This window comes from Schistocerca serialis, chromosome 5 (assembly GCF_023864345.2).
Source record: "Schistocerca serialis cubense isolate TAMUIC-IGC-003099 chromosome 5, iqSchSeri2.2, whole genome shotgun sequence".
NCBI classification, from domain to species: Eukaryota; Metazoa; Arthropoda; class Insecta; order Orthoptera; family Acrididae; genus Schistocerca; species Schistocerca serialis.
In genome coordinates this window covers 355,159,000-355,184,244 of record NC_064642.1, presented here as the reverse complement: position 1 = coordinate 355,184,244, position 25,245 = coordinate 355,159,000, and the positions used below count along the sequence as shown (strand labels likewise).

General features: G+C 40.5%; 1 protein-coding gene across 2 annotated transcripts in view; it reads right to left on the bottom strand.

The window, feature by feature from the left end:
• LOC126482391 (TP53-binding protein 1-like) overlaps positions 1 to 25,245 on the bottom strand; it is a 287,146-nt gene that overhangs the window by 192,425 nt on the left and 69,476 nt on the right. For both annotated transcript variants that reach the window (XM_050106500.1, XM_050106498.1), the window contains exons 3-6: positions 21,474 to 21,600; positions 21,074 to 21,177; positions 17,299 to 17,474; positions 6,613 to 6,750 (exon numbers count right to left, since the gene is read on the bottom strand). In XM_050106500.1, coding sequence (XP_049962457.1) covers positions 6,613 to 6,750; positions 17,299 to 17,474; positions 21,074 to 21,177; positions 21,474 to 21,600 — 545 coding nt within the window. The remainder of the gene's footprint in view (positions 1 to 6,612; positions 6,751 to 17,298; positions 17,475 to 21,073; positions 21,178 to 21,473; positions 21,601 to 25,245) is intronic.

Sequence of the window (25,245 nt, the reverse complement as noted above, 5' to 3'; positions counted from 1 at the left end):
GTTCAACAGCCACATAACAAAGTTGTTCCAACAGCAAAGACAGCTTCACCACAGATGCAAACATAGCTGATTAGTGCAAGGATAGTCATGCATAAAACAATCAATGAAATTCTATCTACTGATATGACAGAAATTCCTATAAAGCTTTAGTCTTATGCTAAATCAGTAAATTAATAAAAGCCACGTGTCCAGCCAAACTGTGACCTTAATGGCATAAAAATGGTGGATGACACAGAGAAGCCAAAATAATAAATTCATATTTTGTAACTTTTTTAATTGAGGCAGATCGTACTGTGGTTCCTCCTCTAAAATGTCACATGCATGTTACAATTACAGATAACAAAATAATTGTCTGCAGGCCAGAAAATCAACTGAAACTGCTCAACAGAGGAAAGGCAAGCTGGAATGCCTGTATGGTTCTATGTAGAGCACACAAAAGTACTGGCCACTCTTCCAGCAGCAGCCTACCAACAGTCACTGGATGAGCAAAGCATTCCTAGTCACTGGAAATGTGTGAATACAATTTTTTGTTTTCAAGAAGGGTCGTCGAACACAAAATTATACGCTTATATTGTTGATGCCATTCTATTGTAGAAATCTGAAGCATGTTTTACACTCACGTATTATGAGGTCTCTGGAGATCAAAAATCTTCTATGAGAGAATCAGCATGGGTTCTGCAAACAATGACTGTGTGAAACGCAGCTTGTTCTTTCTGTCGAAGATATACAAAAGGAAGTAGTACTAGCACCCATGTTGATATCGTGTTCTTTGATTTCCAGATGGCGATCAGAACAGTTCCACACTGTCACTCGATGAACAAAATACATGCATATGTAATTCAGACTAGCTTTGTCACTGAACTGAAGAATTCCTGACAAACAGGACACAGAACATCATTCTTAACGGAAAGAAACCTTCAGTTGTATAAGTAACATTGGATTTATATCAAAGGAGTGTCATTAAATTAATAATTTTCATAACATAGAGTGGTTATAATTTAAATTTTTCTACTTGAGAGGAGTCCCAGGAAAAACAATCAATTGTATGGAAAAACAATCGATTGTGTGACACTGAAATTTCATGGAAACATTTTTAAGAACATGTGGAAAAGAAATAATGGATAAATCATTGAAAGAAACACATTTTAATGTCCACATGAGAGGCTAACATTTATTAATTGCGTATCATGTTCATGTTCCAGGTTATAAATATTGCTCAATGTGATGATCATCTGCATCCATGACAACATGGTACAGTGCAGGAGATTGCTCTACTGCTGCCCAAAACAACAGTGGACTGTGAAATGTTCAGCTGTCATGATGCAGTTCATGCGCTGCTTGAAGATCGCACATTGCTTCCAGCACTCTCTGCCATGGCAACAGTAATTTCTTCAACAATTTGGGACACATCTGGCCATTGGCCTCTCCCAGGAGCAATTCCAAATCACTAGTTAATTCAAACTTCTGAATCACGTTCTTCAACCCTGATGTGGAAAGACAACCTCTCCTCATTTCTTTAATGCATCAAAACTTGCAGTCAGCAGCACCACTAATACTGTTGTTTTGATAAAACAGCTTTACCAGTAAAGCCCTGCTCACTTTGTCCAGACCAACCTTTGCACTATAATGCACTACTTGTGTGTCAACCCTACATTAACATACAAGTACTGGTGCCTAATAGCAAGTGATGACACTAACACTGCTAACAATGCAAAGCCTGCAGCATACAGTCTGAACATCACTCCTATTAAGTTGGGTATCCATATGGTAAACAGTTTTCCCTCTACACAGGCTCAAGTAGCAAAAGTTTAACTATAACCATACACAGAAAAGCTGTAACTTTAGAAAGCTGTAATGAAATGCAGAAAGATCTGCAGACGATCAACCCTTGGTGCAGGGATTGTTAGTTGGCCCTAAATATTATAAAAATGTAAATGATTGTTCAATATAATAGAGGGAAACTTCCACGTGGGAAAAATTACATATAAAAACAAAGATCAGGTGACTTACCAAACGAAGGCGCTGGCAGGTCGATAGACACACAAACAAACACAAACATACACACAAAATTAAAGCTTTCGCAACAAACTGTTGCCTCATCAGGAAAGAGGGAAAGAGAGGGAAAGACGAAAGGAAGTGGGTTTTAAGGGATAAATGATTGTTCATAAATACATGCAAAGACCCACTGTTATGTGATGTACATAACTGCATAATGATCACTAAAAGCTGCCATCTCGATCAAATATGTAGGAGTAATCTTAACGGAGTGCTTTAAAGTGGAGCAGCCACATAAAACTAATCACATGTACGGCAAATGGTAGACTGAGATTCATTGGAAGAAATCTCAAGAAGTTTAGTCGCACCACAGCCGAAGTAGCTAACAAAACCCTTGTTAGATTGATACTTAAATATTGCTCATCAGTACGAGATAGGATTGATGGAGGATACTGAGAAGATCAAAAGAAGAACAGGGTATTTTATCAGAGATTCAATTAGTAAGTGAAACAGTGACTTGCAGAATATAAATGTAGATGTACATGTAGTAGAAATGCTTGGGAAAGGATTATTGGTGACCACCTACATAGCCAACTGTTAATTCACAAAGCCTTAATGAACATATATAAGTAGAATCCCTGCTGAATACACTGCCACTTTTGCTGGAGGATGTGCTTTTATGAATATGACAAGTAATGTAATTCATGTGTAATGAAGCACCAATCCACTTCCACATCATTTATCAACACCTCACATCATCGCAATCATCTTGATCACCAGATTGAAACCCCTTTGATTTTAACTGGTGAGGATGTCTGCTGAACCAGTTGTAGATGTGCAGACCCTCAAATACGACCTATGACACTATTTGGCTACAGGCTGGAACATTTGAAAGAGTGAAGCAATCCCCAATGTGACGTGTGAATGCCTGCACAGCATCCCATGTTGGCTACTCTGAACATCTTTTGTGAAATGTAAGAAATTAATACTATGTAACGTCTAAAGCAATGTGTAAGCACTATTGTTTTATTGCATTAATTCTCCATTTCCAGATATGTTGATATGAACATTTTTGTTTTTTTTTCTTGTCATCTCCATAAGTTTGGTCCTTTACTTCATATTCATCCAATATACCAATTTATACAGGCACCTGCTCATATAGACTAACACGCAGCAAGCTAGCTTGTGAGACAGGGAGCTGAACCAGACTCATATCACATCTACACAGCACATTAGCAACCAGGGGTTGGCAGGTTTTCATGCAGTTTCCCACACTTGTAACAGCACATGCAGGCTGGACTCCAAATTCCGCCTCAGAGACTAAGATAACAACCAGTCAAAATATGACATAAGTTCTTAGGCTTCCACAGCTGGTGTCATTTTGGATAAAATAATTTCGGGTATTGGGCAGTGTCGTCGTAAACTACTAAAACACCTAAATTGCTGACATTTCAACCAACTTGCTGCAGTTCTCCTCAGGGTGGTTCACTACTGTGTACTGGTAAATGTCTTACTTCATACACTAACAAAGCAGGAAAAGATAGATTGCTACTTACTGTAAAGATAACACACAAGCTTTTGGATACAGCCTCAGCAGAAAAAGAGAAACATGCACCATTCATTCACACAAGCAAGCACACCTCATAAACGCATGACCGCCAACTCTGGCAGCTTGGGCCAGAAAGCCAGAGTTGGTGGTTGTGTGTGTGTGTGTGTGTGTGTGTGTGTGTGTGAGGTGTTCTTGCTTGGGTGAATGAATGGTGTATATTTCTCTTTTTCTGACAAGGCTGTGGCCAAAAGCTTGTGTGTAAGTGTATGTTATTGTGCCTGTCTGCAACTTAGTGTGTTATCTCTACAGTAAGAAGCAGTCGTCTTTTCCTACATTGTTGATATTCCTACCTGGAGTGCCCATCCCTTTACATACTGTCATTCCATTATCTGGTGACTGCCAATGTCATATATCTGAGATATCACTGGACAATTTGAAGAGGCTGTTATGGAGGGAGCAGCCTTATGGTACACTATTGCCTGTTCTACCCTGATGGCTGATTGGAAAGTACTTCTAGTGGGTGGTTGGTAGAAGGTAGCATATTGGTAGGCTGTTTCCTGTGCCAATTTATTAAGTGACTAGTAGGCAATCTCTTGTCAGTGAGTGGAAGGCTGGAAGGCAGTAGCAAATCATCAGCTTGCATCCAGGGGGTAGTGTTTTCCTGCTAAGTCTACATGGCAATTCCCCCACGGCCGCTGTTCATACTGTTAAACCTTGGGTCAAGTGGTGCTGCTGGATGATGAACACTGGTCCGCTGGGCCCGAATCGCTGACAGCCAGGACGTAGGTAACTTGTACCCATCCTCTTTGTTCATGTTGTTAGAGCGTTTAATTATTTCAAGAACCTCTCTTATTTTCTGTTGCTTCACTCACAGCTGCCAACCAAGCTTGTGAGGTCCTTGAAAATTTATAGGACAGCTAAGTTCCTGGTGGTTTTCTGCTACAACTGACTTGTTGTTCTGTCCCAGTCATATGTAATGTTCATGCTCCGAAATGTCAGTGCTAATGGGTCTCCAGGTTTCACCAACAAAGACTTGCTGCATTCACACCGAAGTTCGTACACATCTACAGTGTAGAGAGCATTCACAGGACCCTTAGTAGACCTCAACAAGTCTCAGATCTTACAGCCACTCTGAAATACAGCTTTGATTACTGTGTGATGCAGTGCCTTGCCTACACAGTCGCTAACGCCTCTCACATAAGTTATGCAAGCAACAGGAGGGGTATCTTCTGTACATTTGTCTGTTTTGCATTTGCTATATCTCATAGTCCATTATATGTCTCTGCTGATGTATACATTCATACAGAATATTGTTTTGAGTTTGTTCAGTTAATACTGTATGCTGTTGGCATCACTAATCTAGCGAGCTTGGGCTGTCAGCATATGTAGCACAGCATTGTTTTGTGCTGGATGGTGGTGCAAATCTGTTCGTGAAGGTCAGTTTCCCATAGACTTTATGCCCTAGTTTGCCCCTAAATGTTCTGTAGACCCCCCACATCCACAAACGGAATCGCTCATTTTTTTTCCAATTCTAGCATGAACTTTATGTTCTTATGTAAGCTGTTGAGGTACTCATGAAATCTGTGTAGTCCTGCTTGCACATACGGCAATATGTCTTCCACATACCTCACCCAGCATTGTGGGTGCAATGGCGCAGAATCTGCACAGTTTGTTCAAAGGCTGCCACGGATACGTCAGCCACCACAAGAGAGCCACTGAAGTAATGAATCTCCCAAACAACATGAACAGGTAGGATAGCTGCAAGTTACCTACAGCCTGGCTGCCAGCATTCCAGCCCAGGGGCCACATGTGTTCATCAGCCAGCAGCAGCTCTTGACCGAGGTTTAACGGTATAAACAGTGGCAATGGGAGACAGTCATGCAACCTACTGCCTCACTGCAGGAAAACACTACATCCTGGACACAAGTTGTTGATTTGCTACTGCCTTCCAATCACCAATGAGAGATTGCCAACCAATCATTAACCAGAATGGCACAGACAACTAAGAGTTGCCTTCCAATCAGCCACCATAGTGGTAGCACAGGCAACAGTGTTCCATACAGCCACACCCTCCATGATAACCTCTTCAAACTGTTCAATGCAGGTGAAACCCTGACAATTTAGTTGTTTTAGTAGTTTACAATGATGCAGCCCAATACCCAAAATTATTTTATCCAAGTTAAAATACAACCACACAACGAATAAAGTTTACAAAATTCACAGACTGGTGGCACACACTGCTTCCTTCCCTTAGGTTACCTTGACAACTGTGGTATCAGGAAGGGCTTCTGACCATAAAGTTAAATAACAAAACAAAATTTGTCAAATCCTGAAAAGGTGGCCCTGCACTAGATAGGATCATGCTGATGAAAACAAAAGACACATTTTAATGATTGTCCATAAGTAGCCCTGTAACTAAGGTCAAGGGGAAATCCCATAGTGAGACAGCTGAGTACTACTTACAACAATGTGATTCACTTCTATTGTTGTTTCACAGTCGAGGTGATCTGAATCCTTCCCCTGAAACCCAGTGAGCTTAAACTGTATAGGTGGAAACTCTCCATCCAACACATCCTTCTGTCCTATGAGCCTCTAGACCCAGGTCATCACTATTCAGTGACCTGCATAATTTGAAACTGAGTTGACTACGAAACAGTCTTTATATTCAACACATTAATCAAAATGGAAAAATTACTAAGTGTGAGTCAAGAATAAAATGCTTGTTAAAAATGTATCATCCATTAAGTATCAATGACTCAATATAAATCATGGATTTAAAATATTTCCTACCATCTGGACTTCCATACATTTGCCAAATACTGAAAAAGCAGACGCCATACTGGATGGGATAAATTCTAGGGACGAGAAGAGACATATTTTTATGCAGGCTAGACTAACAACTGCTTGTCCATAAGCTTTTGAAGAGGACAAGTTATCCATCAAAATTTTACAGTTCTTATGTAGAGGACTTACACGTCAATCTTAAAACAGAACACTGCGTAAGTTAGTATCAACAAAATACAAGCATAAATATTTCTTTGAAAATATTGATTCTTTCTTTAACTTACTTCTGTAACGGGTGCAGTGGCAACTGGTTTGTCAGTAGTTTCTGCATCCTCATCATCGGATCCTATAACAACAGTTGTTAAAGACGGTGCTCGTGGATTTAGATCTGGCTCGAACTGAGTTTCTGGAATATCATATTCCTACAAACAAGAAAGTAAAAGGATTAATGAAAAGTCACTATCGTCATTATATTTAACACGCCATATGAATTGCTTAGAAAGTGTAGTAAATACATGAAGATAAAGAAAAAAGAGGAGTTGCTTCAAAGTATGGAATGATGTAGTAAGGCAGTGACAAACCGTTTCAAAGTGAAACTCCCTGGCAAATTAAAACTGTGTGCCAGACTGGCACTTAAACCCAGAACATGATGAAAGTAAAGTTGTTAGGAAAGGGTCACGAGCCATCTCAAGTAGCTCAGTTGGTAACCCATGAAAGACAAAGTTCCGGTTTTGAGTCCAGGTCTGGCACAGAGTTTCCATCCACCACGAAGTTTCATGTCAGTACACACTTCGCTGCAGAGCGAAAAGTTCATTCTGGAATATCAAAGTGTTGAAGAAAAAAAAAACAATTTACTACGAGAAAGCAGACATCACAGCATTATTTATCAGAGCCAAACATTCAGCAAAAGAGAAGAAACTGTTGGAAAGCAAAGTGCTCACTACTGAGGACATTTGGTCAAGGGAGACACAGCTGAAGAGGAATAGGGTGCATGGCAAATTAGGTTCAATATCAACTGGGTACAGAGAGACAAAACTGTAAAGAGAATAAGAAAAAGGTGAGAAAGCTGGTACTAGAGTAAATAACACAACCAAAGGAAAGCAACAATGTCACCAGAAATTAAAAAATACTGTGACACAAAAAAATAAAGTGAGAATAAATTACCTGGGGGTGGGGGGTGGGGGGGTGGGGGGGAGGAGGAAGACAAGTACTGGAGAGAGATGTACACCCCCACGGCAGATGGCAGATGCAGACAGCTGGGGTATCCATAAGTTTTGAGGAGAGGAAATGGGAAAGAAATACTTAACAACAGAACAGATATCATTACGGTCATAAGGATGGCATCAAGCTAGACGATACTCTGAAACAAGTTTCCACATACTACAAACTGATGATGACACACAGAACATTAAGTCTCTTACATGATGGAAAACCCACCAAGAATGTTCTCTGCAGTAGGCCATTAAAGGAAGGGAGGAAGACTCGAGTATAACATCCTGTTAACAGCAAGGTCATTAGAGGCAGAGCAGAAGCTCAGATTTCAGAAGGATAGTTAAGAAAGTCAGCCATGCCCTTTTCAAAGGAACCATCTGGGCATTTGTTCGGATCAATTTACAGAAACTGGGGAAAACCTAATTTACAGTGGCTGGACACAGATTTTAACTGCTGTCCTCCTGAATGTGTGTCCAGTGTGCCAACCACCGTGCCACCTCACTCAGTAGCAGACCATTAAAATTTACCGGTATAGAACCTCCATCAGCACCCAATCATCTTGGGTGGCACTTAAGCGCCCTCCATGTTGACATAGTGACCTAACACTAATTCTGTGTCAACTGACAAACATCTTTTGCTATTTCAAGAGGAACCCTCTCTATAGAGGTGAGATGGACTGAACTGTCATAGGCATTGGCATGACAGGTTTTATTGAAAGTAAGTGGGGGGGGGGGGGGGGGGGGGGGAGTGGCGGCGGCGATTAAGAGGTGATCTCAGGGGCAGTAGCATTAAGACAATGATATACTTTGTGAGAGAAACAAAATATTTCCACGGTGGTGTGGAGGATGTGATGCTGATAGCAACAAATGTGTTAGTTTAGGGAGAAAGTTGCTGGTAAGGGCTTCATCTCAAGTTAATACAGAAGAGGAAAACAATACCTGTAAGGATGTTGTAGAACAAATGATTGTACACGTTACAGATTACGTAAAAAAAGATAAAAAGACATATTTGTTTAGGATTTGCAATAAAATTAGATAAAAGATTACTGGTTTTCTATTCCAAACACTGATTTTGGGCTCCAAATGTGGAGTACCAATGAAAAATCTCATTAATATTGTGCAATATGCTTCAGGCATATGGTTGCTAAGCAAGGTTGTATTGGATGGGAAAGACTCGACATAGTTCAACAGCTGAGTTTGAAGGACGGATGTAAGAAGGGAGAAAGGGAGACGGGAAGGATGGCAAACTAGATTTTAACATCTTGGTGATGACAATGTTATCAGAGTTGGAGCAAAAGCTTGGATACGACAAAAATAGGGAAGGGAACCAGCAGTTTTCTTACCAGAACAACTGTCCCATCATTTGCCATAATTGATTTAAGGATATAATGGAAAAACTTAAATCAATGAGTCCAGAGTTCTAAGCACAGCACCACTTCACTCAGCAGCCACGATGAAAATCTGCCATGATAACATCACAGATTTAAATAACGCCAAAGTCTTGTTGACAAGCAAAAGCTGAATGAAGTTCAGATCAGTGAGAAAGACATTAATTTGAGAGAAAAGTGTTCCTTTAATTAAAATGTAAAATTATATGTGTTTATGTGATGAATCATCCAAGAACTTATCATCTTAATTAAAGTCTGTAAATGAATCACTTTAAATGTATCCATTCACTCCGTGACCATGTTAGTTCTGAAATAGTGTGTGATAAAGAGAAGACTGAAATACTGAATTCCATTTCCCAAAATTGATTCACTGAGGGCAACCTTGCCACATTTTCCTCTCTTTTCTTCGTATGATCATTGAACTACAAATATGGAGATAACTGTTCTGAGGTCTCCTACAAAACAAGTACATGGACCTCCCCACAATAGAAGCAACACCTAATGGATATTTACTACTCCCCAATTTCAATGCATATGACCAGAGATTTAAGCAAAGGCATACAATGCATGTAAAGAATAATGGGAAGAAAAATGACGGCAAAGAGGCTTTCAGTATTATAATGTGCAACCTGTTAGCTCGCTCATGGTTTATTGATTGCACATGTAACAGATAATATCTAAACTCTATGAGAAGGATGTTTTTCTATTATGGAAGCTTCCCCAGTCACATCCACAGTGTAGGGGTTAGAGACTGCACAACCTGCTCATGTTACTCAACGTCAGAACGTGATTTAACTGATACACTGGTGTCCAAAATTAAAACAACCAACCACTATTTCTCCGTCTTATGTCTAATTCATTGTATAATCATAGGAACTGTCAACAGATGTCCGGACAATCATGTTCTGCATGAAAAATGGCATTCCGGTCAACTGACGAGCACGTCAACAATAACATCAGGGCAGCTATCAAATGGGGTAGTGTTTGCCGGGTAGTCACACATCCACAATTGCCGACAATTCAGTATGGCACAAAGAAAATGCCTACCACACACTCTGTGGTGGAGGGCCGCAGGAAGAACGAAAGGAGGACAGTCACAAACTGATGAGGCCCGTTGGCTTAATGTAAATCATTATGTTGTTTCTCGGACGTGGCAACAATTTGTAGAGACTCAAACAGTATCCCAAAGACCAGGGCAGGTCCGACCACATGTGATATCAGATAGGTCCGTTATTTGGATAAGGACACAATAGTACCGCCTTAGTACTGCACAGCACCTGGCATCTGACATCACAGCAACAAGAGGACGAGTTGTATCACGACAAACAATGTCCAGAAGGCATTGGCAGAGTGGGCTTCACTGTCGGAGACAGCATGTATGTGTACTTCTGATACATCTTCACAGCAGGGAACATCTATAGTGGAATTGTCAACAGGCCACATGGGCGGTCAAACAGTGGGCCAATGTTCTTTTCACAGACGAGTATTGATTCTCGACAAATTCACATCTGGAGGAATGTGGAACACTATTCTGGGACACAAACCTTATGGAAAGAGACCAATATCAAGGAGGATTGTGGGCAGGGATTATGTTGACCACAAGTAGCACTCTTCAATGAAATTGTATGGGTGAATCAGCAAGTTTAGTTGCTGTCAGGTATTGTGACAAGATCTTGGGACCTCGTGCGGTTGTTGCGAGGTGGTGTAGCCCAGACTTCCTATTGATGGACAATAATGACTGACCTCATACAGCAAGAGCAGTTGATGTTTCTTCAAAATGGAGGGCACTTAATGTGTGGCGTGGCCTGCTCATTCTCCCGATCTGAATCCCATGGAGCATGTCTGAGGTGCACTAGGCAGAGAGGTTGCATCATGAATGAGACTTTCACTCTGCAGCAGAGTGTGCGCTGATATGAAACTTCCTGGCAGATTAAAACTGTGTGCCGGACCAAGACTCGAACTCGAGACCTTTGCCTTTCGCAGGCAAGTGCTCTACCAACTGAGCTACCCAAGCACAACTAACGCCCCATCCTCACAGCTTTACTTCTGCCAGTACCTCGTCTCCTACCTTCCAAACTTAACAGAAGCTCTCCACTGCAGAGTGAAAGTCTCATTCTGGAAACTTCCCCCAGGTTGTGGCTAAACCATGTCTCCACAATATCCTTTCTTTCAGGAATGGTAGTTCTGCAAGGTTCACAGGAGAGCTTCTGTTAAGTTTGGAAGGTAGGAGATGAGGTACTGGCAGAACTAAAGCTGTGAGGACGGGGTGTGAGTCGTGCTTGGGTAGCTCAGTTGGGAGAGCACTTGCCCGCGAAAGGCAAAGGTCCCGAGTTCGAGTCTCGGTCCGGCACACAGTTTTAATCTGCCAGGAAGTTTAAGGTTGCATCATGTCAGCATCCATCAACCACTCTCCAAGACTTACAAGCAGCTCTGCAGGAAAAATGGGCATCATTGCCTCAACATGAGCTTGATGACATCATTCACAGCATGCCCCATAATTGTTGGGCCTGTATTCTGCCAGAGGTGGACACAGTACTTACTGAGAACATTAGCCAGTTGTCAGAATGTGTGTGCATATCCGTTAACTCAGAAAAAACGAAGAACAATTTTGTCTTCAATGACGCTTATTGCAATTGTTTACGTTCTGTATTCTTTACATAGTTTATACTTTACTATCACCTGTTTACACTGTTTTGTGACAAAATAAACACAACCTTGCAAAATTTCTGTTTGCAACTTACGTCAAAGCTATTTTTTGGTCAGAAAAGGCTGAACTTGGAAAAAATCATGGACATTTTAAGAGATTTTAACCTACTCAGATAATTACCAAGTAATACACGTTCTATATACTAAATTTTTATTTTATTTTTATTTTTTTTATTATTTTTTTTTTTTTAATGAGGGTTTACTGGAAATCCTCCTCAATTTCACGATACTTCCCATCAAAAATAACATATTCCTTTTCAAACATTTTTATTGAATATTATTGCGCTGGGTCAAAGTACTTTCAGCACGACAAGTGAGCTACTCATTTAAAAGCTGCACACACAACGAGATACCACTGGTAGTGTAGATGTAGGCAGCAGTGGCTATCGTGACAGATGGGACCATGTGGTAATGTAAATCGAAAGAAGCTGACTGTAATGTATTCATAACCTCAGCCTCCAACATTTAAAAATATGAATATAATTATATTAAAAATGCCAACAATTTAGAAAATGAGGGTACAGGGAATGTCCTAGAAATCATAAAAATACACCACGGTGATACATAAATCCACAATAAATACAATTTAGTAATAATAATAGGGGATCATATTCTGAAACCAGTCATCCAATAAGAGTTTATGGAGATGCATGAAGTTCTATTCAAAGTTACAATGGTATCAATCTTAAGGCAGTGGAGAGGTGGCATTCAGTGGTATCAGACACAGATGCAACGTAGTCACATCGGGATCTCCACAAGCAGTGAAAGCATTAATTAAATTATTCAATTTTGGACAGTTCAGTTTGTAATATACACTCCTGGAAATTGAAATAAGAACACCGTGAATTCATTGTCCCAGGAAGGGGAAACTTTATTGACACATTCCTGGGGTCAGATACATCAGATGATCACACTGACAGACCCACAGGCACATAGACACAGGCAACAGAGCATGCACAATGTCGGCACTAGTACAGTGTATATCCACCTTTCGCAGCAATGCAGGCTGCTATTCTCCCATGGAGACGATCGTAGAGATGCTGGATGTAGTCCTGTGGAACGGCTTGCCATGCCATTTCCACCTGGCGCCTCAGTTGGACCAGCGTTCGTGCTGGACGTGCAGACCGCGTGAGACGACGCTTCATCCAGTCCCAAACATGCTCAATGGGGGACAGATCCGGAGATCTCGCTGGCCAGGGTAGTTGACTTACACCTTCTAGAGCACGTTGGATGGCACGGGATACATGCGGACGTGCATTGTCCTGTTGGAACAGCAAGTTTCCTTGCCGGTCTAGGAATGGTAGAACGATGGGTTCGATGACGGTTTGGATGTACCGTGCACTATTCAGTGTCCCCTCGACGATCACCAGTGGTGTACGGCCAGTGTAGGAGATCGCTCCCCACACCATGATGCCGGGTGTTGGCCCTGTGTGCCTCGGTCGTATGCAGTCCTGATTGTGGCGCTCACCTGCACGGCGCCAAACACGCATACGACCATCATTGGCACCAAGGCAGAAGCGACTCTCATCGCTGAAGACGACACGTCTCCATTCGTCCCTCCATTCACGCCTGTCGCGACACCACTGGAGGCGGGCTGCACGATCTTGGGGCGTGAGCGGAAGACGGCCTAACGGTGTGCGAGACCGTAGCCCAGCTTCATGGAGACGGTTGCGAATGGTCCTCGCCGATACCCCAGGAGCAACAGTGTCCCTAATTTGCTGGGAAGTGGCGGTGCGGTCCCCTACGGCACTGCGTAGGATCCTACGGTCTTGGCGTGCATCCGTGCGTCGCTGCGGTCCGGTCCCAGGTCGACGGGCACGTGCACCTTCCGCCGACCACTGGCGACAACATCGATGTACTGTGGAGACCTCACGCCCCACGTGTTGAGCAATTCGGCGGTACGTCCACCCGGCCTCCCGCATCCCCACTATACGCGCTCGCTCAAAGTCCGTCAACTGCACATACGGTTCGCGTCCACGCTGTCGCGGCATGCTACCAGTGTTAAAGACTGCGATGGAGCTCCGTATGCCACGGCAAACTGGCTGACACTGACGGCGGCGGTGCACAAATGCTGCGCAGCTAGCGCCATTCGACGGCCAACACCGCAGTTCCTGGTGTGTTCGCTGTGCCGTGCGTGTGATCATTGCTTGTACAGCCCTCTCGCAGTGTCCGGAGCAAGTATGGTGGGTCTGACACACCGGTGTCAATGTGTTCTTTTTTCCATTTCCAGGAGTGTATTTATGAGTAACTTCGTGTGTAGAAATATATATGTTGTTTTAGTGATTTGATGACACCGATTATGTGCAGTTTGTGATTGTTTAATAATTTCGAACTGTTTTCAGCATTAGAACCAAGGCTAAATTAAAGTGTGGTGTATACAGAAAAATGAACTCCATTAAGTTTGGTAGAATACCAACTTACGCAAAAAAAAGTCATGCTTGTACACAGTTTGAAAGTTACAACAGGTCAAGGAACCAGAAGACAGACACTGTGTAGTAGATGACAAGGAACAGTGCAATGCAGCTTCAGTGGAAAGTGTCAACAGATACACATAAATCAGTGTCATCAAGGGAGAGGTATTAAGGAATAAGAGTAGTCGTGTTTATATTTGCTAAGTACTAGGAACATTAAACATGGCATCCCATAAACAGGGACAGAATAATACAGATAATGTTACATCATGTAGTGGCAGAATTTACATACAAGGCAACATGCTTCACTGAAAGATTTACTGTGAAAAAATTCTGACCACATACACTCCATACAGAGTGAAGTACATATCTTGTAAAATGGCCATGACCATAAAACCAAAGAAATTTAATGTCATATAGGCAATTATCGACACTAATACTTGTCGTGCACCGTTTGCAAATGTATCAGGAAGAGGAAGTAATGATAGTACACGAAGTACCCTTCACCACCCAATGTAATGTGCATTGTGAAGTGTTGATGTAGATGTGCTTATCTAGGGAGTCAGTATCAGACCAGATGTCTTGGGAAAACATTAGATTGTGGAGAAGGGTTGCAAGTGTAAAAGACGTATATCAACTGCATGTCCATATATATGTTGTTGTTGTTGTTGTTGTTGTTGTTGTTGCTGTGGTCTTCAGTCTGAAGAATGGTTTGAGGCAGCTCTCCATGCTACTCTACCCTGTGTGAGCTCTTCATCTTCAGGTAACTACTGCAACCTGCACCCTACTGAATCTGCTTACTGTGTTCATCCCTTGGTCTCCATCAAAAATCCCCCCCACCCCGCACTTCCCTCCAATACTAAACTGGTGATCCCTTGATGTCTCAGAATATGTCTTATCAAAAGACCCCTTCTTTTGGTCAAGTTGTGCTGCACTTCAAAAGATTACAGTCCCTTTTTGTCTAAGCTGTTTATCATCCATGTTTCACTTCCATACATGGCTACACTCAAAAACTTCCAGAAAAGACTTTCTGACACTTAAATCTATGCTCAGTGGTAACAAATTTCTCTTCTTCAGAAATGCTTTTCTTGCCCCTGCCAGTCTACATTTTATATCCTCTTTACTTCACCCATCATCAATTGTTTTGCTGCCCAAATAGCAAAACCCATCTACTACTTCAAGTGTCTTGTTTCCTAATCTAATTACCTTAGCATTGCCTGATTTAATTTGACTACACTCCATTATCCTTGTTTTGCTTTCATTGATGTTCATCTTATATCATCCTTTCAAGAACCTGTCAATTCCGTTCAACTGCTCTTCCCAGTCCTTCATTGTCTCTGACAGAAGAACAATGTCATCAGCAAATCTCAAAGTTTTAATTTCTTTTCTTGAACTTTAAATCCTACTCCAAATTTTTCTTTCGTTTCCTTTACAGCTTCTTCAATTGAATAATATTGGGGATAGACTACAGCCCTATCTCACTCCCTTCTCAACCACTACTTCCCATTCATGCCCCTCGACCTTTATTACTGTCATCTGGTTTCTGTACAAGTTGTAAAGAGCCTTTCACTCCTGTATTTTACCCCCGCTATCTCATGATTTCAAACAGAGTATTCAAGTCAACACTGTCAAAAGCTTTCTCTAAGTCTACATATGCTATAAACATAGGTTTGCCTTTCCTTAATCTATCTTCTAAAATATTTTGTAAGGTTAGCATTGGCTAGGGTGTTCCTACCTTTCTCCGGAATCCACACTGATCTACCCCATGGTCAGTTTCTACCATTTTTTCCATTCCTCTGTGACAAATTCTTATTAGTATTTTGCAACCATGACTTATTAAACTAATAGTTCAGTAATTTTCACACCTGCCAGCAACTGCTTTCTTTGTAATTGGAATTATTACATTCTTCTTAAACTCTGAAGGCGTTTCACCTATCTCATACATCTTGCACACCAGATGGAAGAGTTTTGTCATGAATGGCTCTCCCAAGGTCATCAGCAGTTCTGACGGAATAGCGTCTACTCCTGTAGACTTGTTTCGACTTAGATCTTTCAGAGCTCTGTCAAATGCTTCTGGCAGTATCTTATCTCCCATCTTGTCTTCATCTACGTCCGCTTCCCTTTCTATAATACTGCATTCAAGTTTATCTCCCTTGTTTAGAGCCTCTCTAATACTGCTTCCAACATCCAGCTTTCCCTTCTTTGTTTAGGACTGGTTTCCCATATGAGTTCTTGATATTAATAATGCTGCTTCTCTTTTCCAAAAAGGCCTCTTTAAATTTCCTGTAGGCAGTATCTAGCTTTCCCCTAATGAAATATGCTTCTAAATCCTTAGTTTTGTCCTCTGGCCATTCCTGTTTAGCCATTTTGCACTTCCTTTCACTCTCGCTTTTTCCTCTGCTGCCTTCACTATTTCATCTCTCAAAGCTACCAGCTCTTCTTTTAGTGTATTCCTTTCCCCTGTTCTTGTCAATTGTTCCCTAATGCTCCCTCTGAAACTCTATCCAACCTCCCTGGTTCTCTCAGTTCATTCAGGTCCCATCTCCTTAAATTCCTATCTTTCTGCAGTTTCTTCCATTTTAATCTACAGTTCATAACAAATAAATTGTGGTCATAGTCCAAACCCGGCCATTGAAATATCTTACAATTTAAAACGTTGTTCCCAAATCTCTGTCTTACCATTATATAATCAATCTGAATCCTTCAGGTGCCTCCAGGTCTCTTCCATGCATACAACCTTTTTTCATGATTCTTAAACCAAGTTTTAGTGATAAGTTACGCTCTGCGCAAAACTCTACCAGGCAGCTTCCTCTTCCATTCCTTACGCCCTGTCCATATTCACCTTCTACTTTTCTTTCTCTTCCTTTTTCTACTATCAAATTCCAGTCCCGCACGCCTATTAAATTTTCGTCTTCCGTAACTATTCGAATAATTCCTTTTATCTCATCACACATTTCTTCAATCTCTTCATCATCTGCGGAGCTAGTACAACTGTGGTAGGTGTGAGCTTTGTGTCTATCTTCGCTACAATAATGTGTTCACTATGCTGTTTGTAGTAGCTTATCTGCATTCCTATATTTTTATTCATTATTAAACCTACTTCTGCATTACCCTTATTTGAATTTGTATTTATCACCCTATATGTATACACAGAAAACAAATCAAGGATTTCTTTATTTTAGCATGCCAATGGGTACAAATTTCTATATTAACGTGTACTACATCAACTGAAGACTTGTTTTTTCATGACTTACAGGAGATGGTGAGTAATGTAAATGAATTGATTCTTCTGTTCCCCCAGTAAGATCAAGTTCTTCTGAACGGTTCATAGAGGATGACACTGGTAGATCTTGTGCCTCCTGTGATTTTGGGCATTCAAATACAATCTCTACACTGTGTCGTGCCCTCTTTGGGAGATTTCCTTCTGCATCTGAAAAAGCATCCTTTCAGCATCATTCATTTCAAACTATGAAATAACACCGGTAGAAAACAAAAGTATGTAAATGTAATGGCCCTAACAGAAAATAAAAATAACTTCACACAAATATGTTTGCCTTTCTAATACTACAATTGAAAATTACTAATCTATACAGGTATGCACATGTACATGATTTATTGCAATATGTATTTCACTTGTAGAATGGAGAGAGTATTGTTACCTCTAATCTGAAGCATACCTTGAATCTGTACTCTCCAGTAAGAAATTATATTACATTACAATGTTGTACCTAAGGCAAGAATGAATCAAGTGACACAGTTTGCATCACATGCTATCTGCTGCTTGTGCTGTTATTTCAGAATCTCACAATATCTTTGCTACTCGTAATGTGCACAAAAACATGTTGGCTCACTGTCACACTTACAGCATATTGAAAAGGCTCATTTCAAAACTGCCATTTAATGTCTTTGGAAGTGTCATTTAACGTGTCACTAAAATGTTAAAAAGAGAGAAATAAAACTCAGCAAGCAAAATAGACTGGAAAAATTCATTACACAACATCAGTAATTTTGATATAAGGAGTCTCTAACACGGAAATATTTAATGTAACATTGTTTAGATGACATTTAAAAATATAAATGTTGACACTATTCCTGGAGATACATTTCACTTGTTTTGGGCTGCAATAACCTTTTTTTTAATGAACTGTCAGCCCCAAACTTTAGCTGCAATTTAATGAAGGCACCAGTAAACATGTAACTTCTCAAACCAAATTATATTGGAACTATTTGTCCAAGATCAGCTGACTATCTTTTATGCCAAAGTATAGCCCAATTTCTGCAATAGCTTACAAATATTTTAAGCAAATATTCACCACTGCCAATTACTTTTCTCAGTAAACAATCATGGATGAATACAGAAAGTTGAGTTTTAAAAATTACTGCTTGAGAAATCCATACTGAATGCTAGTACATGTTCTTCAGTCTCAATAAAATCTTCCTTAATTTTACAAGAAACTGACATCAGTAAGAAATATCTTTAGTTCAGAGGGACCAGAAGGGCCTTTTCCAAATTATAAGAAATACTCCATTGTTCCAACAATAAACTATAGCTAAAATTAGTGCAAATTCTTCCACAAAGATGAACTGGAATGTAAAGAATGACCTATCATGTTGTGTGGCCTTTCATGCTATCAACTGATTTCTGTTGTTTTTTGATTACGCAATCAGTTGTTTCTATATCTCCCACTACTGCATCTGCACAATGATCAGAAGCAGGACCAATGCAGTGATGTTCGTCAGTAAAGTAATTTTGAAAGATTGAACACAATAAATAAATATGTCAGGATTCTTCCTCATCTCCATGGCCATAATACCTGACTTGTGCCTGATCTGAAAACTTTGATATGTAGACTGAATTTATAATTGGCCACAAGTCCTTAACGTTTCTGGACAATGTAGGATGTAATACAAGGGTCACTCCAAAAGAAATACACACTATTTTTGTAAAAATACAGTTTTCATTCTGCATGTGTGAAAGTTTTACAGTGTGTAGATACATCCTTCCCGCTTGTTTTCAAACTTAGTTCAACCTGTTCCTGTGAGTGGCGCTGTCACAGCATGTCTTCAAGATGGCTGCTACACTTGACGTTAGTCAGAAACAACGTGCTGTCATAGAATTCCTGTGCTGTGAAAATGAGACACTGGGAAACATCCACAAGAGGTTGAAAAAGATGGAGATGCTGCTGTCGATCACATTACAGTTAGTCGGTGGGCAAGCAGGTTACGTGATGAAAGCGGGCACAGCAATATTGAGGATTGTCCTCGCAGCGGCAAGCCTCGTACTGCACACACTCCAGACAATGTGCAGAGAGTTAACGAACTGGTGACTGCTGACAGACACATCACAGTGAACGAATTGTCACGCTACATTGGGATAGGGGAAGGAAGTGTTTGCAGAATACTGAAAGTGTTGGTGTTAAAAAAGGTTTGTGCCCGGTGGGTTCCCAGGATGTTAACAGTGGCTTACAAAGAAACAAGAAAAACGGTATGCAGCGAACTTTTGGAACAGTACGAGAATGGTGGAGATGAATTTCTTGGAAGAATTGTGACAGTTGATGAAACATGGCTCCATCATTTTTCACCGGAGACGAAGAGGCAATGATTGGAGTGGCATCATGCAAATTCACCCAAGAAAAACAAATTCAAAATCACACCTTCTGCTGGAAAAGTTATGGCTACGGTGTTTTTCGATTCCAAAGGACTCTTGCTTGTGGACATCATGCCAAGTGGAACCACCATAAATTCTGATGCATATGTGACAACACTGAAGAAACTTCAAGCTCAACTGAGTCATGTTCGACCACATCGGCAAAAGCAGGATATTTTGCTGTTGCACGAAAATGCACGGCCACATATCAGTCAAAAAACCATGGAAGCGATCACAAAACTCGGATGGACAACAGTGAAACACCCGCCTTACATTTCTGACCTGGCTCCATGTGACTATCATCTCTTTGGGAAACTGAAAGAGTCTCTTCGTGGGACAAGGTTTGTAAATGATGACTCCCTTGTGCATGCTGCCAAACAGTGACTCCTACAGGTTGGTCCAGAATTTTACCATGCGGGTATACAGGCGCTGGTTCCAAGAGGGCGTAAAGCAGTTGAGAGGGATGGAAATTATGTGGAGAAATGAAAATATTGTTCCTAAAGGATGTATCTACACACTGTAAAACTTTCAAACATGTAGAATAAAAGATGGATTTTAAAAAAAATAGTGTGCATTTCTTTTGGAGTAACCCTCGTACATCACTTTCAAATTCAATGTCTGCTTTTTGAGTAGCTGTCCCTTCACTTCTTTCAACTCTGCCACACACAGCCCACAGGTGTCACCGGATGCGGATATCGAGGGGCATGTAGTTAGCACACCGCTCTCCCAGCTGTATGTCAGTTTACGAGACCGGAGCCACTACTGCTCAGTCAAGTAGCTCCTCAGTTTGCCTCACAAGGGCTGAGTGCACCTCACGTGCCAACGGCACTCAGTAGACTGGATGGTCACCCATCCAAGTGCTGGCACAGTCCAGTAGCACTTAACTTCAGTAATCTGACGGGAACCAGTGTTACCACAGCAGCAAGGCCGCTGGCGCATCTTAGACTTACACCTGACGAATCTCAAGATTTGGTACAATTTATTGTTTCATAACTACAACACTCTGGCAGTTTAAGTACTTTATAATGTTTTAACAACATGAAATAAATATTCTGCTTCTCAGGAGGCACTGAGTGGCAGGCAGGCACAATGAAAAAAAGAATGCTAGATAATATCAGCCATCGGACTAAGTCTTTTGTCAGCTATCGGACTAAGTCTTTTGTCAGATGTAGGGGGGGGGAAAAAAGGAGGAAAAAATAACAAACCCTCAGACAAGAAACAATCCATCCATTTTATATAGTTGTTACTCTATCCCAGATCATCTGTTGTTATAATGTTTTAATGGAGATAGGTTAAAACAATACCAAATATATATACTGCATACTTATTGTAAGATTACTGGAAATCTGAGACACTCAAGAGCGGAACATGAATTATCTCACCTGAACTTTTCTTCATTTCTGTGCAGTCATCATCTGATTCCACATGCTGTCGCTTAGATGCACGTCCCTCTCCTACCAAATCTGCCATGTTATCCACTTCCATTCTGTTAAAAATAAAAAATAAACGATACAAACATGTTATCCAACAAAATATTAGCTCTAAAATGTGAACCAGAGTAAATGTATCACCTCAACAGTTACAAGCACAAGTACAAGCACAAAAAGAAAGCATACAAAATTATGGAATAAATGTGTGTATGTAATTTTTCTTTCAGGTTCTAATTTGTTATTCGGTAACTATGTATTGATTTATTATAACTGTGATCAAAAAAATTCATTCCTAGAAACGTAATATAGCAATACAAACATTTCTGCTCCTAAGCATCTGCTGAATACTCACTTTTCATCTTTAGTACATTCTTCAGTAACTTCTGTAGGTACAGTATTCCCTATGCTGCAGGGAATGATGCCAGGGCTTGGTGGTTCTGAAGCAAACATATCCTCCTGGGAGCATGGAGAAACTTCACCTGTACATTCAGTACACAATGATCACTGTAGCATTACTTAGAACTTCCCTGTGTTTTGACTTTTAACCAAAATTGCCAGAATAAAAACTATAAAACATTACAAATCTCAATTACAAACAATTGTACCTGACCTTGTATGGTGTAGCCAACAGCTGCCAATGTCGGCCCCCGAGTATGTATGATATAAAATAGAGGGCAATATTATGGAAATGGAAGAGGATGTAGATGAAGATGAAATGGGAGATATGATACTGCGTAAAGAGTTTGACAGAGCACTGAAAGATCTAAGTCAAAAACAAGGTCCCGGGAGTATACAACATTCCATTAGAACTACTGACAGCCTTGGGAGAGCCAGTCCTGACAAATCTCTACCATCTGGTGATCAAAATGTATGAGACAGGCAAAATACCCTCAGACTTAAAGAAGAATATAATATTTCCAATCCCAAAGAAAGCAGGTGTTGACAGATGTGAAAATTACCAAACTATCAGTTTAATAAGTCACAGCTGCAAAATACTAACATGAATTCTTTACAGACGAATGGAAAAAATTGTAGAAGCCAACCTCGTGGAAGATCAGTTTGGATTCCATAGAAATGTTGGAACACGTGAGACAATACTGACCCTACGGCTTATCTTAGAAGCTAGATTAAGAAAAGGCAAACCTACGTTTCTCGCATTTGCAGACTTAGAGAAAGCTTTTGACAATGTTGACTGGAATACTCTCTTTCAAATTCTGAAGGTGGCGGGGGTAAAATACAGGGAGCGAAAGGCTATTTACAATTTGTACAGAAACAAGATGGCAGTTATAAGAGTCGAGGGACATGAAAGAGAAGCAGTGGTTGGGAAGGGAGTGAGACAGGGGTGTAGCCTCTCCCCGATGTTATTCAATCTGTATATTGAGCAAGCAGTGAAGGAAACAAAAGAAAAATTTGGAGTAGGTATTAAAATCCATGGAGAAGAAATAATAACTTTGAGGTTCGCCGATAACATTGTAATTCTCTCAGAGACAGCAAAAGACTTGGAAGAGCAGTTGAATGGAATGGATAGTGTCTTGAAAGGAGGATATAAGATGAACATCAACAAAAGGAAAACGAGGATAATGGAATGTAGTCAAATTAACTCAGGTGATGCTGAGGGAATTAGATTAGGAAATGAAGCACTTAAAAGTAGTAAAGGAGTTTTGCTATTTGGGGGGCAAAATAACTGATGATGGTCGAAGTAGAGAGAATATATGTAGACTGGCAATGGCAAGGAAAGCGTTTCTGAAGAAGAGGAATTTGTTAACGTCGAGTATAGATTTAAGTGTCAGGAAGTCGTTTCTGAAAGTGGAGCCAGTGAGGACTCTGCAGACTGGCACCAAAACTTGAGCAAGCTGAGTTATAAAGTGGTTACAAAAGTTTATAATACCTATGTGTTATTAGTGCAATTTTCACACTGATACTGGACTGCGAACACCTTCAGGGATGCAACATGTACTCCTCCTCCCTTCATTTTGTGTGGGAGTTGGGGAATAGTGGAGTGGAAGGGGGGCAGGCGATGCATGTGCCAGAGGTAATAACATGAATACGATATAGGTCACTTCTGTAGAGATGATACTGCAGTTGCCATAATTCCTTAACTAATTAGTTGCATGTTCAACAGATCATTTACATTTTTTTTTTTTTTTTATCAAACTGATATGGAAAAAGACAATTTACACTGTCTTTATACATGGTTGTCTTAACAGTAATGGAAGCACATATTTTTCAGTCCTACTTGGACAAAAATTAGTTTTTTATGTTACCAGTTTTTATACAAAAATTCATCTAGAGAACAAAAGGATTTATCCCAAAGAAATGACTCTTAGATTAAATTTAAAATTTGCTTAGCCGCCTGTCATGCATTTTATATTATTGGGCAAATTTTCAAACAATTTTGTTGCTACATATTAAACTCCTTTCTGAGCCACTAACAGCTTTAACGGATAATGAAGTTAACTTTTTCCTCTTGTGTTGTAGTACGGACAACGCCATCGCCCTCAAACTGTGATGGATTATTTATGACGAATTTCATTAGCAAATATGTCTATTGGGATGGTGCAGTTAAATGCTTAACTGCATGAAGAGGTATCTACAAGATGACTGTGGATGAGTACCACATTTTATTCTTACTGCCCAATTTTGTGCTCTAAATACTTTCCTCATAAGTGACGATTTATCCCAGCAAATTATTCCGTAAGACATTCTGAAGGGGAAGTACAATATCCATCCCAGGAGGTTTTATGTTTGTATCCAAGACTAGCAATTATATGAGGAGCAAAAGTAGTTGAACTTAACTGTCTGAGAAACTACTCAAGTGTTCATCAATATGTTCACCCAAAAATTACAGACTCCTACATCAATTGTTAGTATGACTATTTGTCATACAGAACTGAATCTAGTGTGTTTCTTCAAAATTTAGGGAGAGTCCATTTTCAGAGAACCACAAACAATTCTTTGATGAGCATCATTAACGATTTCTTATGTTGCTTTCTCTCTAATGATATTTGTTACATTATGAGTATCATCTGCAAAAAAGTACCAATTCTGCTTGATGAATGTGAAGTGGAAAAGCACTCATATATTTAAAGAATAGACTAGATCAAAAATGGAATCTTGCTGGCCTCCATGATTTCTCCAAAGTCACTAAAATTTTCTCTAACTTCCAACTTTGTATTATTCAGTACTGCTTTCTGCATTCTGGTAAATTGAACTTGCATAAAATTGTGAAGTATTGTTAACTGCTGATTTATTCACACAACCTCTTTTGCTGCACTAAAGCAGCACCTCCAGGTGATACTACAAGGTGTACAAATTTCCTTCCGCCGTTTGCCGATAGGTGGCGACAACGGTAAGTAGTGGTCGAAAGAAACAGATTGCAGATGCCAGGCAATTAGCTTAGACCTCGGTCAACATAACCTCATTCAAACATTAGTCGATTTGTGTCTACGTCATAAAGTTGTTCTTGATTGAATGTGTCAGTTTACGAGCCTAATTCTCATCATTTGTGGGAGGTGTTACTGTTTTGTTTCAATATGAAGAAAACAGCGGCTGAGTCCCATAGAATGCTCTCAAGTACATATGGTAAGGATGCTATTAGTGAAAGAACGTGTCGTGAGTGGTTTCAATGCTTCAAGAACGGTGATTTTAACATCGTAGACCAGCATAGTGGTGGAAGAGAGAATGTTTTCGAAGATGCAGAATTGGAGACATTGATGAGTGAAAACTCATGTCAAACTCAAGAAGAATTGGCATGATTAGTGGGAGTGACACAGCAAGCCATTTCAAAATGTCTCAAGGCTGTGGGCACGATTCAGAAAGAAGGAACTTGGGTCCTGTATGAGCTAAAGCCAAGAGATGTCGAATGGTGTTTGTGTGTTTGAGAACAGTTGCTTCAGAGGCAAAAACGGAAGGGATTTCGCACTGTGACAGGGGACGAAAAATGGGTTCATTACCATAACCCTAAATGCAAAAAATCATGGGGCTAGCCCGGCCATGCTTCCACGTCGAGGACCAAACCGAATATTCACGGCTCCAAGATTATGCTCTGCATTTGGTGGGACCAGCTCGGCGTCGTGTACTATGAGGTGTTAAAACCAAGTGAAACAACCACGGGTGCTCATTAT